At 46.6% G+C, this 18,216-nt stretch overlaps 1 protein-coding gene across 1 annotated transcript; it reads left to right on the forward strand.

The window, feature by feature from the left end:
- Positions 1–427: 427 nt before the first annotated feature.
- On the forward strand, positions 428–17,953 carry ippk (inositol 1,3,4,5,6-pentakisphosphate 2-kinase). The gene is made up of 14 exons (XM_031825813.1): positions 428–675; positions 1,151–1,210; positions 1,797–1,892; positions 3,761–3,827; positions 4,275–4,399; positions 5,677–5,766; positions 7,008–7,066; positions 7,535–7,607; positions 9,086–9,214; positions 13,002–13,134; positions 14,262–14,397; positions 16,824–16,926; positions 17,123–17,202; positions 17,596–17,953. Exons 1-14 carry the CDS (start codon positions 595–597, stop codon positions 17,834–17,836), a joined length of 1,473 nt encoding a protein of 490 aa, XP_031681673.1. The 5' UTR covers positions 428–594; the 3' UTR covers positions 17,837–17,953.
- Positions 17,954–18,216: the final 263 nt, after the last annotated feature.

Consider the following 18,216-nt stretch of genomic DNA (forward strand, 5'->3'; position numbering starts at 1 on the left):
TAGCCTGCACCAAGCCCTGACCTCAACTCCATTGAACACCTTTGGGATTAATTGTAACGCCGACTGCGAACCAGGCCTAATCGCCTAACATCAGTGGCCGACTTCACTAATGCTCTTGTGGTCACAGCAATGTTCCAACATCTAGTGGAAAGCCTTCACAGACTTGTGGAGGTTGTTATAGCAACTCTATATTAACGCCCATTATTTTTGGAATGAGATGTTCGACTAGCAGTTGTCCACATACATTTAGTCATGTAGTGTATCTTAGATCGCAGAACACATTCTCTTGGGGCACTGTCATTAGAATAACACGTGCGATTGGCAACAGTTTTCCATCCTCTTTGGATTGGCTGCCGAAAATATCCGAGTTCCGTTACGTCTGACTGAAGTATCCAGTGAAAATTGCATCTAAAAACATCTGGCCAATACGATGAGAGTGGGCGGGACATCCTCCAGAAAGCAATAGTTCTTTGGTGTCAGTCAGTAGCTTAAAAATTATTGTCTTAGCTTCAGAACTTGTGTGTGTTAGCCTGGCAAAGTTGCTGGAGTTAATAAACTATATAGATTATTTTGCCTACAACGTACAGTTCTGTTATGGAACTGGACAAAATGGACGAGAACGACTGGAAATACCACGGAGAGGGCAACAAAAGCCTAGTGGTTTCTAATGTCCAGGTGAGCTAGCTAATGTTAGGTCAGTAAGCTAAAATCTTGGTAGCTAGCATATGCTACTAACTAGCTAGGTAGCTAATATATTAGCTAGCTGTAAAGGTTGTCTGGCGTCGTCCGGATCTGTAAAAGCAAAAAGTGGAAAGTAAAATATTGTTTATTTTACTTGTCACTAGATTGTTTGCCTAGTAGTCATCTGATTTATTGTGTGTTTTTTTTTTTTTCTCTCCCCCACATCAGTTGCTAGCTACCAAATATCAAGCTAGCGTCGTAGCTAACGTTAGCCACATTTAGTGCCTTGGAAATCGAACTAGCAATGTATTTACGGTAGCAAGCAAGCTAGCTAGCTTACTTTAACCTTGCTGAGTTATCACATGGGTTACAGCAAATGACTCTCACTCCACCTTTTTAAATGTATATTTAGGTACCTTCTTTAAAATGTTTTCCCATGCTGATATTTTTCAACACTCTTCCTATCCAGCACGCCAGAGTCCTTCGGCTCCTGAAGTATTCTACAGAAGATGCCGAAAACTCGCATAAGGTTAGAACATCTTTTTCCGTGTCCCATTAGTTGACTTCTTCATAACAATTACAACCATAAACTGTCAGATCTTGGTTTGGTAACAAAAGATATGCTCCTAAATCGAGATGTCTTAAGAATTGGTTTATTCTGTGAATCGTTTAGTGTCTTTTCATTATGATTAATCAACAACTCAATCCAACTCCCTGTATTGGTTGTGTTTCCATGTGATCATTTAAAAGGAATTTGGGTGGGGGGGGGGGGATTTCGTTTCTGGAAATCAACATTTGTGTGGGCAAGGCGGAGTAATGTTACTTTGCCACCATATTCTGATCTTTGGTCATTTGTTTTTGTATTTTTCCTCACTAAAGGTTAGGATTATGGGAGGGGTTAGCTGATCCCAGATCTGTCCATTTACTTGTGTAAGGCTCTCAAAGGTCCAGTTTAGGATGAATGGCTTTCATTGACCGCTTGTATCAACCAAGCGAGTGAAGGCACAAACACAAGTATCCCGTCATTGCATTTACACAGAGCTCTGAAAAAATGAACACTCCAGGATTGTCCCAGAAACCTAATTTCTCTTGACGATCTGTTTCTTCTCTTCCAGACAACAGAACAAGCCTTTCGCCACATACAGAACATAGTTGACTATAGTCAAAATGTCATGAAGCCACTGCTGGGGGAGAAATTCATCCACAACGGAGTAAGACATATATTCTGTGCTAACCATGTTGTTGTAAATAGCATGGTACCTTTCCCCCAATATGTTATGAGGTTAACTGTTTGTTTAAAAGACAGTTCTTTTGCCACATGTTACTAATAAAGTTATCAAATCCAGTTGAAAGGTTATGGTCAGTTCTGGTCCCTGATACAGCTTTGTATGATAGTTTATGCTATAGATACACCAATCAATACATTATTGTATGATAGTGTACACTATAGATACACCAATCAATACATTATTGTATGATAGCGCACGCTATAGATACACCAATCAATACATTATTGTATGATAGCGCACGCTATAGATACACCAATCAATACATTATTGTATGATAGCGTACGCTATAGATACACCAATCAATACATTATTGTATGATAGCGTACGCTATAGATACACCAATCAATACATTATTGTATGATAGCGTATGCTATAGATACACCAATCAATACATTATTGTATGATAGCGTATGCTATAGATACACCAATCAATACATTATTGTATGATAGCGTATGCTATAGATACACCAATCAATACATTATTGTATGATAGCGTATGCTATAGATACACCAATCAATACATTATTGTATGATAGCGTATGCTATAGATACACCAATCAATACATTATTGTATGATAGCGTATGCTATAGATACACCAATCAATACATTATTGTATGATAGCGTATGCTATAGATACACCAATCAATACATTATTGTATGATAGCGTATGCTATAGATACACCAATCAATACATTATTGTATGATAGCGTATGCTATAGATACACCAATCAATACATTATTGTATGATAGCGTATGCTATAGATACACCAATCAATACATTATTGTATGATAGCGTATGCTATAGATACACCAATCAATACATTATTGTATGATAGCGTATGCTATAGATACACCAATCAATACATTATTGTATGATAGCGTATGCTATAGATACACCAATCAATACATTATTGTATGATAGCGTATGCTATAGATACACCAATCAATACATTATTGTATGATAGCGTATGCTATAGATACACCAATCAATACATTATTGTATGATAGCGTATGCTATAGATACACCAATCAATACATTATTGTATGATAGCGTATGCTATAGATACACCAATCAATACATTATTGTATGATAGCGTATGCTATAGATACACCAATCAATACATTATTGTATGATAGCGTATGCTATAGATACACCAATCAATACATTATTGTATGATAGCGTATGCTATAGATACACCAATCAATACATTATTGTATGATAGCGTATGCTATAGATACACCAATCAATACATTATTGTATGATAGCGTATGCTATAGATACACCAATCAATACATTATTGTATGATAGCGTATGCTATAGATACACCAATCAATACATTATTGTATGATAGCGTATGCTATAGATACACCAATCAATACATTATTGTATGATAGCGTATGCTATAGATACACCAATCAATACATTATTGTATGATAGCGTATGCTATAGATACACCAATCAATACATTATTGTATGATAGCGTATGCTATAGATACACCAATCAATACATTATTGTATGATAGCGTATGCTATAGATACACCAATCAATACATTATTGTATGATAGCGTATGCTATAGATACACCAATCAATACATTATTGTATGATAGCGTATGCTATAGATACACCAATCAATACATTATTGTATGATAGCGTATGCTATAGATACACCAATCAATACATTATTGTATCGATAGCGTATGCTATAGATACACCAATCAATACATTATTGTATCGATAGCGTATGCTATAGATACACCAATCAATCAATGCATTATTGTTTGTATAGGAGGCTGTGAAGCTCCCGCTGGACTTTGTCCGACAGCTGTCATTGAAGGTTCAGCAGGAAAGGCCAGGTACGTGTCGCCATTTTTAGTTGTCAGGGTTTGGTATCTTCAGGTTGTCATGAAATATGACACATCACATTTCCTTGTGTTGTTGTGGAATACATCAGCAGACTAAGCTGTGGGACGTGTGAAGTTAGTGGTGACAGAATGCTATCTATAGGTAGTGGAATCTACAGTCTACGTGTCTGGTGGAATGGTATTTATTTCATCATTATGAGGAAAGGACATCTTTATGACTATAGTTAACCTGCACATCAACGGCCAGTTCCCAGACACAGGTGATCACAGTCAGGGATTTAAAATCAGTTTCAAAGGAGATTCTCTGTTGAAAGAGCTGTTTAGTTTCAGAACTAGGCTCAATGTGTCTAGGGGGAAAAAGGGCCCCAAATGTTTGACTGAAGTTGTCGTGAATGTGTTATAACAACCCATCTGTCTGTGTGTTCCATGTCATGGCAGAGTCTCGCTGTGACAAAGTGATGGATACGTTTAGTGGATGTGCCTTGTGTCTGCCTAACCTCACCCAGCTCTCCTCCTGCTGCTGCTGCAGAGAACACAGACCTCCTCTCTGTATAGAGATTAAGGTACAGTCTCGGTCCTCTCTGTATAGAGATTAAGGTACAGTCTCGGTCCTCTCTGTATAGAGATTAAGGTACAGTCTCGGTCCTCTCTGTATAGAGATTAAGGTACAGTCTCGGTCCTCTCCGTATAGAGATTAAGGTACAGTCTTTGGGCCCTGGTAAAAAGTAGCACACACACACTACCGTTCAAAAGTTTGGGGTCACTTAGAAAGGTCCTTGTTTTTGTCCATTAAAATAACATCAAAGGCCAGCATCCCGGGGTCGCCTCTTCACTGTTGACGTCGAGACTAGTGTTTTGCGGGTACTATTTAATGAAGCTGTCAGTTGAGGACTTTGTGAGGCGTCTGTTTCTCAAACTAGACTCTCTAATGTACTTGTCCTCTTGCTCAGTTGTGCACCGGGGCCTCCCACTTCTCTTTCTATTCTGGTTAGGGCCAGTTTGCGCTGTTCTGTGAAGGGAGTAGTACACAACGTTGTACAAGATCTTTAGTTTCTTGGCATTTTCTCGCATGGAATAGCCTTAATTTCTCAGAACAAGAATAGACTGACGAGTTTCAGAATAAAGGTCTTTGTTTTGAGCCTGTAATTGAACCCACAAATGCTGATGCTCCAGATACTCAACTAGTCTAAATAAGGCCAGTTCTATTGCTTATTTAATCAGCTGTTCTAACATAATTGCAAAAGGGTTTTCTAATGATCCATTAGCCTTTTAAAATAAACTTGGATTAGCTAACACAACGTGCCATTGGAACACAGGAGTGATGGTTGCTGATAATGGGCCTCTGTACTCCTATGTAGATATTCCATTACAAAATCATTTCTAAGTGACCCAAAACTTTTGAGAGGGAGAGAGACCGACCATTTGGGATGGCCTCAGTCATCTCCCCATTTTATACATTTTTAAGGATGGAGCTATAGTTGTAGAAGAGTAGGAAGTTAAAGCTCATTGAGAAACACTGTAGAACCGGTTCTCAAAACCAATTTACATTCCTGGTTAAACAATGATTAAATAAACAGATTATGTAAACTTGACAAGGTTTTTTTAAATATACAAATACACAGACCGTGAAAAGACATGTGATGACACTCCTTTTATAAGAACCTGGGTTATTGAATACAGGATTAAAGGAAAACTGAGTCAGAAGTCATGGGGGTTTTGATGTCAAGCGATAAAGGGACAAGTGTGTGTGTTTTTTTTTTTAGCTAAAAAAGAACCGTTTTGTTGATTCCACTTAATCAAGTCAGCCGCAGTGACTCACTTCTGGTCTCGTGTTTTACAGCCCAAATGTGGATTTCTGCCGTCCTCTAGACACGTTACGAAAGAAATCAAAAACCAGGTGTGCCGCTTCTGCATGCATCAACATTTTAAGGTGAGTTCACATTGTTTAGGGAACGACGTTGGAATAACCTGCCGTACTACATTCGTTTGATGACCTTGAGGGTTCTTCAATGAGAAATGACGTGTACATTACCTAGTCAAATAGAACAGAGCACACCTCTGCTTCACTTGACCGGTCCTTTTGACTATACCAGAGAATAGACAGGGGTTAGGATATCTACCAGAGAATAGACTAGGGGTTAGGACATCTACCAGAGAATAGACTAGGGGTTAGGACATCTACCAGAGAATAATAGACTAGGGGTTAGGACATCTACCAGAGAATAGACTAGGGGTTAGGACATCTACCAGAGAATAGACTAGGGGTTAGGACATCTACCAGAGAATAGACTAGGGGTTAGGACATCTACCAGAGAATAATAGACTAGGGGTTAGGACATCTACCAGAGAATAGACTAGGGGTTAGGACATCTACCAGAGAATAGACTGGGGGTTAGGACATCTACCAGAGAATAGACTGGGGGTTAGGACATCTACCAGAGAATAGACTAGGGGTTAGGACATCTACCAGAGAATAGACTAGGGGTTAGGACATCTACCAGAGAATAGACTAGGGGTTAGGACATCTACCAGAGAATAGACTAGGGGTTAGGACATCTACCAGAGAATAGACTAGGGGTTAGGACATCTACCAGAGAATAGACTAGGGGTTAGGACATCTACCAGAGAATAGACTAGGGGTTAGGACATCTACCAGAGAATAGACTAGGGGTTAGGACATCTACCAGAGAATAGACTAGGGGTTAGGACATCTACCAGAGAATAGACTAGGGGTTAGGACATCTACCAGAGAATAGACTAGGGGTTAGGACATCTACCAGAGAATAGACTAGGGGTTAGGACATCTACCAGAGAATAGACTAGGGGTTAGGACATCTACCAGAGAATAGACTAGGGGTTAGGACATCTACCAGAGAATAGACTAGGGGTTAGGACATCTACCAGAGAATAGACTAGGGGTTAGGACATCTACCAGAGAATAGACTAGGGGTTAGGACATCTACCAGAGAATAGACTAGGGGTTAGGACATCTACCAGAGAATAGACTAGGGGTTAGGACATCTACCAGAGAATAGACTAGGGGTTAGGCATTTGTTCATGTTAATAGTTGAGCGTTGTGATCAGTGTCTGCCCCCTGGTGTTGAGACTGGAGAACTGCGCTGGGTGGAGACAAACGGACTGAGTTTTGTGCTCTTCTCTCTAACTCAACAGTTGGCCCATGGAAAGTGGAAACGGCTGAGCCGGTACTGTCCCTTAGACCTGTTCTCAGGGTAAGTGACAGTACACGTCACCTGCCCAGTTATCAGTTCAATTCAAGGGGCTTTATTGGCAGGGGAAACTTATTTACATTTCTAAAACAAGTGAAATAGATAATAAACAAAAAATAACACAAAGTGCACAAATGTTCCAAAATAATGAAGACCTTTCACATCATATATATATATATATATATATATATATATATATATATATACAGTGTTGTAACGATGTGCAAATAGTTAAAGTACAAAAGGTTAAATAAATAAACATAAATATGGGTTGTATTTACAATGGTGTTTTGTTCTTCGATGGTTGACCTTTTCTTGTGGCAACAGGTCGCACATCTTGCTGCTGTGATTGTCACCATCTACAACCATTTATCTGACCATGTTCAGAACTCGGTGCTCTCTAGTCAGTATATGATTCCACAGCATGTGGATGAAGTGTCATGTGTACTCAGACTGAATCTCTCTGCTTAGGAACAAACAGAGAATGTCCCTAGCCATCAAGCACTTGATAGAGGAACCTCAAAACAACTTTAAAATCTTCAAGGTATGTATCTCTGCGGTACACCTGTTGTACCCATTCTGCAACAGTAGTCCTCTCGTTGCATTGCACTATTTATTATTTCACTCGGACCTGTCTGTCTCTATCCAGACTGGATCTATAGCTGTCAGGGTTATTAAACCTGTCGGTCTCTATCCAGACTGGATCTATAGCTGTCAGGGTTATTAAACCTGTCTGTCTCTATCCAGACTGGATCTATAGCTGTCAGGGTTATTAAACCTGTCGGTCTCTATCCAGACTGGATCTATAGCTGTCAGGGTTATTAAACCTGTCGGTCTCTATCCAGACTGGATCTATAGCTGTCAGGGTTATTAAACCTGTCGGTCTCTATCCAGACTGGATCTATAGCTGTCAGGGTTATTAAACCTGTCTGTCTCTATCCAGACTGGATCTATAGCTGTCAGGGTTATTAAACCTGTCTGTCTCTATCCAGACTGGATCTATAGCTGTCAGGGTTATTAAACCTGTCTGTCTCTATCCAGACTGGATCTATAGCTGTCAGGGTTATTAAACCTGTCTGTCTCTATCCAGACTGGATCTATAGCTGTCAGGGTTATTAAACCTGTCTGTCTCTATCCAGACTGGATCTATAGCTGTCAGGGTTATTAAACCTGTCTGTCTCTATCCAGACTGGATCTATAGCTGTCAGGGTTATTAAACCTGTCTGTCTCTATCCAGACTGGATCTATAGCTGTCAGGGTTATTAAACCTGTCTGTCTCTATCCAGACTGGATCTATAGCTGTCAGGGTTATTAAACCTGTCTGTCTCTATCCAGACTGGATCTATAGCTGTCAGGGTTATTAAACCTGTCTGTCTCTATCCAGACTGGATCTATAGCTGTCAGGGTTATTAAACCTGTCTGTCTCTATCCAGACTGGATCTATAGCTGTCAGGGTTATTAAACCTGTCTGTCTCTATCCAGACTGGATCTATAGCTGTCAGGGTTATTAAACCTGTCTGTCTCTATCCAGACTGGATCTATAGCTGTCAGGGTTATTAAACCTGTCTGTCTCTATCCAGACTGTATCTATAGCTGTCGGGGTTATTAAACCTGTCTGTCTCTATCCAGACTGGATCTATAGCTGTCGGGGTTATTAAACCTGTCTGTCTCTATCCAGACTGGATCTATAGCTGTCAGGGTTATTAAACCTGTCTGTCTCTATCCAGACTGGATCTATAGCTGTCAGGTTTAATAACCCAGACAGTTGTCTCTATCCTGTCTCTCTATCCAGACTGGATCTATAGCTGTCAGGTTTAATAACCCAGACAGCTGTCTCTATCCTGTCTCTCTATCCAGACTGGATCTATAGCTGTCAGGGTTATTAAACCTGTCTGTCTCTATCCAGACTGGATCTATAGCTGTCAGGGTTATTAAACCTGTCTGCCTCTATCCAGACTGGATATATAGCTGTCAGGTTTAATAACCCAGACAGCTGTCTCTCTCCTGTCTGTCTCTATCCAGGGTGGAGAGTGTATCTACAGCTGTAAGGATGATGCCGACGTGTTGCAGGACCTAGATGAATTGGCTCAGCATCTACGGCCATACTTCCTCCCTAGTGGCAGCCTTATGAACGGACACCAGTCCAGTAAGGTTGGTATCCACATTATATTCTGCATCCTAAATGATAACCTGTATAGTGCACTACTATTTGACCAAAGCCCTGAGGGGGCTCTCAAACTGAACTCTGGACCTCAAAGTCAGTTCCACTGTGTTTTCAGTGTTCCCCTCTAAAATCAGGGACTGAAATCAGGGACTGATTTTTAGACCTGGTGACACCAGGTGGGTCCAATTTAATGATCAGGTAGAACAGAAAACCAGCAGTCTCCATCCATCGTAGGGTCAGAGTTGAAAACCCCTGACATAGGATAGAAACACGTAAAGGGAGGGGGGGAGCTGGGTAAAGGGAGGGAGGGGGGAGCTGGATAATGGGAGGGAGCTGGATAAAGGGAGGGAGAGGGAGCTGGATAAAGGGAGGGAGGGGGAGCTGGATAAAGGGAGGGAGGGGGAGCTGGATAAAGGGAGGGAGGGGGAGGGGGGGAGCTGGGTAAAGGGAGGGAGGGGGAGAGCTGGGTAAAGGGAGGGAGGGGGGGAGCTGGGTAAAGGGAGGGAGGGAGGGGGGGGAGCTGGGTAAAGGGAGGGAGGGAGGGGGGGAGCTGGATAATGGGAGGGAGCTGGATAAAGGGAGGGAGGGGGAGCTGGATAAAGGGAGGGAGGGGGAGCTGGATAAAGGGAGGGAGGGGGAGCTGGGTAAAGGGAGGGAGGGGGGAGCTGGATAAAGGGAGGGAGGGGGAGCTGGATAAAGGGAGGGAGGGGGAGCTGGATAAAGGGAGGGAGGGGGAGCTGGGTAAAGGGAGGGAGGGGGGAGCTGGATAATGGGAGGGAGGGGGGAGCTGGATAATGGGAGGGAGGGGGGAGCTGGATAATGGGAGGGAGCTGGATAAAGGGAGGGAGGGGGAGCTGGATAAAGGGAGGGGGGGAGCTGGGTAAAGGGAGGGGGGGAGCTGGGTAAAGGGAGGGGGGGAGCTGGGTAAAGGGAGGGAGGGGGAGCTGGGTAAAGGGAGGGGGGGAGCTGGGTAAAGGGAGGGGGGGAGCTGGGTAAAGGGAGTGGGGGAGCTGGGTAAAGGGAGGGAGGGGGAGCTGGGTAAAGGGAGGGGGGGAGCTGGGTAAAGGGAGGGGGGGAGCTGGGTAAAGGGAGGGGGGGAGCTGGGTAAAGGGAGGGAGGGGGGAGCTGGATAATGGGAGGGAGCTGGATAAAGGGAGGGAGGGGGAGCTGGATAAAGGGAGGGGGGGAGCTGGGTAAAGGGAGGGAGGGGGGGAGCTGGGTAAAGGGAGGGAGGGGGGAGCTGGGTAAAGGGAGGGAGGGGGGGAGCTGGGTAAAGGGAGGGAGGGAGGGGGGGAGCTGGGTAAAGGGAGGGAGGGAGGGGGGGAGCTGGGTAAAGGGAGGGAGGGAGGGGGGGAGCTGGGTAAAGGGAGGGGGGGAGCTGGGTAAAGGGAGGGAGGGAGGGGGGGAGCTGGATAATGGGAGGGAGGGAGGGGGGGAGCTGGATAATGGGAGGGAGCTGGATAAAGGGAGGGAGGGGGAGCTGGATAAAGGGAGGGAGGGGGAGCTGGATAAAGGGAGGGAGGGGGAGCTGGGTAAAGGGAGGGAGGGGGGGAGCTGGGTAAAGGGAGGGAGGGGGGGAGCTGGGTAAAGGGAGGGAGGGGGGGAGCTGGGTAAAGGGAGGGAGGGGGGGAGCTGGGTAAAGGGAGGGAGGGAGGGGGGGAGCTGGGTAAAGGGAGGGAGGGAGGGGGAGCTGGGTAAAGGGAGGAGGGGGAGCTGGGTAAAGGGAGGGAGGGGGGAGCTGGATAATGGGAGGGAGCTGGATAAAGGGAGGGAGGGGGAGCTGGATAAAGGGAGGGAGGGGGAGCTGGATAAAGGGAGGGAGGGGGAGCTGGATAAAGGGAGGGAGGGGGAGCTGGGTAAAGGGAGGGGGAGCTGGGTAAAGGGAGGGAGGGGGGGAGCTGGGTAAAGGGAGGGAGGGGGGGAGCTGGGTAAAGGGAGGGGGGGAGCTGGATAAAGGGAGGGAGGGGGGAGCTGGATAAAGGGAGGGGGGGGGGGAGCTGGATAAAGGGAGGGAGGGGGGGAGCTGGATAAAGGGGGGGGGGGGAGCTGGATACTGGGAGGGAGGGGGGGAGCTGGATAAAGGGAGGGAGGGAGCTGGATAAAGGGAGGGAGGGAGGGGGGGAGCTGGATAAAGGGAGGGGGCTGGATAAAGGGAGGGGGGGGGCCCATTCAATGGATTAGTCCACTGAGACCGGGCATCCCTGCGGGCCCATTCAATGGATTAGTCCACTGAGACCTGGGCATCCCTGCGGGCCCATTCAATGACCACTGAAACCGGGGCATCCCTGCGGGCCCATTCAATGGATTAGTCCACTGAGACCTGGGCATCCCTGCGGGCCCATTCAATGACCACTGAAACCGGGGCATCCCTGCGGGCCCATTCAATGGATTAGTCCACTGAGACCTGGGCATCCCTGCGGGCCATTCAATGACCACTGAGACCGCTGTGAATCAGAATCCTTGTGTGCCATGAATTTTTTTTAATCAATTTGTGACTCTCCATTAAAGCATCTTGGTCTACCAACTGCCTATCAAACAATTAAAATGTGGTCAGCCCTACATTTGGAACATATCCTGTCTCTCTTTCCGTTGTAATGGCTCTGTACAGCCAAGCTTCCTGCTTGGGAATTTTTCCTGGTCACTGTGCTTCTGCTTGTTCTCTGGGGTCGACGCCGGGTTACTGTAAAGCTCTCTGCCAGGTTACTGTAAAGCTCTCTGGGGTCGACGCCAGGTAACTGTAAAGTTCTCTGGGGCCGAAGCCGGGTTACTGTAAAGCCCTCTGGGGCCGACGCTGGGTTACTGTAAAGCTCTCTGGGGCCGACCCCGGGTTACTGTAAAGCCCTCTGGGGCCGACGCCGGGTTACTGTAAAGCTCTCTGGGGTCGACGCCGGGTTACTGTAAAGCTCTCTGGGGCCGACGCCGGGTTACTGTAAAGCTCTCTGGGGTCGACGCCGGGTTACTGTAAAGCTCTCTGGGGCCGACGCCGGGTTACTGTAAAGCTCTCTGGGGCCGACGCCGGGTTACTGTAAAGCTCTCTGGGGCCGACGCCGGGTTACTGTAAAGCTCTCTGGGGCCGACGCCGGGTTACTGTAAAGCTCTCTGGGGCCGACGCCGGGTTACTGTAAAGCTCTCTGGGGCCGACGCCGGGTTACTGTAAAGCTCTCTGGGGCCGACGCCGGGTTACTGTAAAGCTCTCTGGGGTCGACGCCGGGTTACTGTAAAGCTCTCTGGGGTCGACGCCGGGTTACTGTAAAGCTCTCTGGGGTCGACGCCGGGTTACTGTAAAGCTCTCTGCCAGGTTACTGTAATACAATGACTACTGCTAATATAAAAAGGTGTTTATAAATACATTTAATTGATTGGTGAGGATTCTGACTTCTCAACCTTATGGGCCTTGGTCAAATGGCCCCCTATTCCCCCTGGGCCCTGGTCAAATGGAACCCTATTCCCTCTGGGCCCTGGTCTAATGGAACCCTATGGGCCCTGGTCAAATGGAACCCTATTCCCTCTGGGCCCTGGTCAAATGGTACCCTATTCCCTCTGGGCCCTGGTCAAATGGAACCCTATTCCCTCTGGGCCCTGGTCAAATGGAACCCTATTCCCTCTGGGCCCTGGTCAAATGGAACCCTATTCCCTATGGGCCCTGGTCAAATGGAACCCTATTCCCTCTGGGCCCTGGTCAAAAGTAGTGCACTACATTGGGAACAGGGTACAGTTTGAGACCGTCTTAATGTTCTGTCCTCCTTTCCTGTAACTTTCTGTTTAAACCCCCAGGTGGTTCTGAATGAGTTGATCCAGGTGATCGTGAGTGCCCTGTTGAGCTCCTGGGACCCCAGGAAGACTCACCTGTCTGAGGGCAGAGTGAGGTGTGAGGCCAGCCTCCTGCACCGGGACCTGCTACGCAACAGTGAGAGACAGGGATACTTGGCGTGGAGAATAAAAAAAAAGGCTCATGCATGCTTTATAACAAGCTATACAGCATTATAAACCGGGTGGTTCGAGCCCTGAATGCTGATTTGGCTGACAGCCGTGGTATATCAGACCGTATACCACAACATTATTTTTTTTCTTCTCTAATTACGCTGGTAACCAGTTTATGATAGCAATAAGGCACCATGGGGGTTTCTGGGATATGACCAATATACCACAGCTAAGGGATGTATCCAGGCACTCTGTGTTGCGTCGTGTCTAAGAACAGCCCCTAGCACGTGGTATATTGGCCATATACCACACCCCCTTCGTGCCTTATTGCTTAATTTTATTGAATGTGTTACCAAAATATACCAAACCAAAATATAAACGCAACGTGCAACAATTTCCAAGATGTTACCGTGTGACAGTTCATATAAGGAAATCGGTCAATTTAAATAAATTGAATTAGGCCCCTGGATTTCCTAGATTTTTCACACGGGTGGTCACAGATACCTTTTAAAAGCTCCGTAGATTTATGTCTGTCTGTACCATAAACCGGATCGCCACCATAGGGCACTTTGTTCACAACGTTGACGTCAGCGAACCGCTCACCCACATGACACCATACACGTAGTCAGTGGTTGTGAGGCCGGTTGGACGTACTGCCAAATTCTCTAAAACTATTATAGAGAAATTAACATTAAATTCTCTGGCAGCAGCTCTGGTGGACATTCCTGCAGTCAGCATGCCAATTACACACTCCCTTAAAACTTTAGACATCTGTGGCAAAACTGCACATTTTAGTGACCCCAGCACAAGGTGCACCTGTGTAATGATCATGCCACACCTGTCAGGTGGATGGATTATCTTGACAAAGGAGAAATTCTCACTAACAGGGTTGTAAACACATTTGAGAGAGAAGCTTTCTGTGTGTCTGGAACATTTATGATTTCAGTTCCTGAACCACGGGACCAACACTTTTACATTTTATATTTTTTGTTCAGTGTAGTTTGACGCTTTCATAAGAATAACACAAACAAACAAACAAACTTTAAACATTTACATTTTATATATTTAAATCTTATCAACGTCAATATTTGTATTTATTATTTGTTGTTTCAGCTAACCACTGCCTACCCAAAGATTGCGTCCTGGACAAAATTCTGGGGACTCAGATGTTGGATAATTTAGACATTGAGGGGTTAAACCCCCTGTTTAAACGAGTGGAGCAGCATCTACAGGACTTTCCTAAAGAGAGGTGAGAACCACAATACTGTTATTCAGTGGTTTCATTTGGCGTGTAATAACCTAGGTAGACCACGTGTAATAACCTAGGTAGACCACTGGATGGCGTGTAATAACCTAGGTAGACCACTGGACGGCGTGTAATAACCTAGGTAGACCACTGGACGGCGTGTAATAACCTAGGTAGACCACTGGACGGCGTGTAATAACCTAGGTAGACCACTAGACGGCGTGTAATAACCTAGGTAGACGGTGTGTAATAACCTAGGTAGACGGTGTGTAATAACCTAGGTAGACCACTAGACGGCGTGTAATAACCTAGGTAGACCACTGGACGGAGTGTAATAACCTAGGTAGACCAATGGACGGCGTGTAATAACCTAGGTAGACCACTGGACGGCGTGTAATAACCTAGGTAGACCACTGGACGGCGGTGTAATAACCTAGGTAGACCACTGGACGGCGTGTAATAACCTAGGTAGACCACTGGACAGGCGTGTAATAACCTAGGGTAGACCACTGGACGGCGTGTAATTAACCTAGGTAGACCACTGGACGGCGTGTAATAACCTAGGTAGACCACTGGACGGCGTGTAATAACCTAGGTAGACCACTGGACGGCGGGTAATAACCTAGGTAGACCACTGGACGGCGGGTAATAACCTAGGTAGACCACTGGACGGCGGGTAATAACCTAGGTAGACCACTGGACGGCGGGTAATAACCTAGGTAGACCACTGGACGGCGGGTAATAACATAGGTAGACCACTGGACGGCGGGTAATAACCTAGGTAGACCACTGGACGGCGGGTAATAACCTAGGTAGACCACTGGACGGCGGGTAATAACCTAGGTAGACCACTGGACGGCGGGTAATACCTAGGTAGACCACTGGACGGCGGGTAATACCCTAGGTAGACCACTGGACGGCGGGTAATAACCTAGGTAGACCACTGGACGGCGGGTAATAACCTAGGTAGACCACTGGACGGCGGGTAATAACCTAGGTAGACCACTGGACGGCGGGTAATAACCTAGGTAGACCACTGGACGGCGGGTAATAACCTAGGTAGACCACTGGACGGCGGGTAATAACCTAGGTAGACCACTGGACGGCGGGTATAACCTAGGTAGACCACTGGACGGCGGGTAATAACTAGGTAGACCACTGGACTGCGGGTAATAACCTAGGTAGACCACTGGACGGCGGGTAATAACCTAGGTAGACCACTGGACGGCGGGTAATAACCTAGTAGACCACTGGACGGCGGGTAATAACCTAGGTAGACCACTGGACGGCGGGTAATAACCTAGGTAGACCACTGGACGGCGGGTAATAACCTAGGTAGACCACTGGACGGCGGGTAATAACCTAGGTAGACCACTGGACGGCGGGTAATAACCTAGGTAGACCACTGGACGGCGGGTAATAACCTAGGTAGACCACTGGACGGCGTGTAATAACCTAGGTAGACCACTAGATGGCGTAAGCACAGAATTGTCTAGAATGTAATTGTCTGCTGTAGAGTTAAGATTTCCCTTCACTGGAACTACCAAACATTACAGTTGGCACTATGCATTGGGGCAGGTAGCATTCTCCTGGCATCCGCCAAACCCAGATTCGTCCGTCGGACTGCCAGATGGTGAAGCGTGATTCATCACTCCAGAGAACGTGTTTCCACTGTTCAAGAGTTCAATGGCGCCGAACTTAACACCACTCCAGTCCACGTTTGGCATTGTGCGCATGGTGATCTTATACTTGTGTGCGGCTGCTCTGCCATGGAAGCCCATTTCATGAAGCTCCCGATGAACAGTTATTGTGCTGACGTTGCTTCTCGAGGCAGTTTGGAACTCTGTAGTGAGTGTTGCAACCGAGGACAGACGTTTTTATGCGCTTCAGCACTCGCTGGTCCCGTTCTGTGAGCTTGTGTGGCCTACCACTTTGCGGCTGAGCCGTTGTTGCTCCTAGACGTTTCGACTTCACAATAACAGCACTTACAGTTGACCGGGGCAGCTCTAGCAGGGCAGAAATTTGACGAACTACCTTGTTGGAAAGGTGGCATCCTATGACGGTGCCACGTTGAAAGTCACTGAGCTCTTCAGTACGGGCCATTCTACTACCAGTGTTTGTCTATGGAGATTGCATGGCTATGTGTTCGATTTTATACACCTGTCTAGCCGACTCCACTAATTTGAAGGGGTGTCCATCCTTCTAAATTGTTGTGACCATGTCAGACCATGAGACATCCCAAAAATCGATCTTCTCACAAACGTCTGTAGCATCTGAATGGGTTTGGCCCCGTTTGGATACAAACGCCAGCTGTACTTCCCAAGTTATATATAAATAGATATCTATCTTAAACATTTTTTAGGGGGACTAATGAAAACAAATACCAAAAGATGAGTTTTTTTTCTCTTCTTCTGACTGACTGCTTGTAGAAGTAGCCTTCAGATCGACGGGCCGTACACCCACAGCTTCCTGGAGAAGATCCAGAAGTGTCCGACTGAAGACGACGGCTCTATCGAGTACGCTGTCGGAAAGGTGAGAACCCTCTTCTTTCTTACCACGCACGCAACTCTGTAAAACCTGAATTATTTACACAAGGCTCCATAAATATACATGATATTGCTTGGGGCTTTAGTGCTTGTTGTTCCCCACACAGGTTGTAGTCTAATGTCTAATAAAGTGGATTTGTTTAAAAAAAGCTTATTTGTCTAATATTGCTGTTTCTCATCAGGTCCACCAGTACAGAGTTGCCATGACAGCCAAGGACTGCTCTATCATGATCACCATAGCAACCTGTGGGGAGGAGGACGGGTGAGGACCTAGTTGAATTCTACCTAGTTGGCCTCTGTAGTGCTACAGTCCACTCCTTGTACTGTTAGCACAAACAGACTGGTTCCCAGGCTAACCAGTCACTACTATATATGACCCTCATTCTTCTCCCCTGTGTACTGCCTACATGGAGCAGAGCCTCATTCTTCTCCCCTGTGTACTGCCTACATGGAGCAGAGCCTCATTCTTCTCCCCTGTGTACTGCCTACACTGAGCAGACCCTCATTCTTCTCCCCTGTGTACTGCCTACATGGAGCAGACCCTCATTCTTCTCCCCTGTGTACTGCCTACACTGAGCAGACCCTCATTCTTCTCCCCTGTGTACTGCCTACACTGAGCAGACCCTCAATCTTCTCCCCTGTGTACTGCCTACAGGTTGGACCAGAGCCTGGAGATCCAGCCTTCGAAGCCTCGCTTCACCTACTCCGTGTCCATCCTAGACCTGGACCCTAAACCCTACGAGAGCATCCCTCACCAGAGCAGACTGGACTCCAAGATAGTCAACCACTACCTGAGGAGCACCCTGCCCAACAACCAGGAACTAACCAATCAGAGTGTCTTCCTGGGCTGGGACAGAGAAGGAGAGGACTGTACTCTGGTGTTCCATCCTGTATAACCACTCCCTCTGCTGTCTGGCTTTCCCGCTTGGTGTTACCTACACTCTTCCTCCCCCGTACCCTAACCCTCTTCTTCCCCCGTACCCTAACCCCTCCCTCCCCCGTACCCTAACCCCCTCCCTCCCCCGTACCCTAACCCCCCTCCCTCCCCCGTACCCTAACCCCCTCCCTCCCCCGTACCCTAACCCCCTCCCTCCCCCGTACCCCAACCCCCCTCCCTCCCCCGTACCCCAACCCCCCTCCCTCCCCCGTACCCCAACCCCCCTCCCTCCCTCGTACCCTAACCCCCTCCCTCCCCCGTACCCTAACCCCCTCCCTCCCCCGTATCCTAACCCCTCCTACTATCCCCAGACTGAACGCTGCTGTGGAACTGATAGAG

This window comes from Oncorhynchus kisutch, linkage group LG5 (genome assembly GCF_002021735.2).
Source record: "Oncorhynchus kisutch isolate 150728-3 linkage group LG5, Okis_V2, whole genome shotgun sequence".
Classification (NCBI taxonomy): domain Eukaryota; kingdom Metazoa; phylum Chordata; class Actinopteri; order Salmoniformes; family Salmonidae; genus Oncorhynchus; species Oncorhynchus kisutch.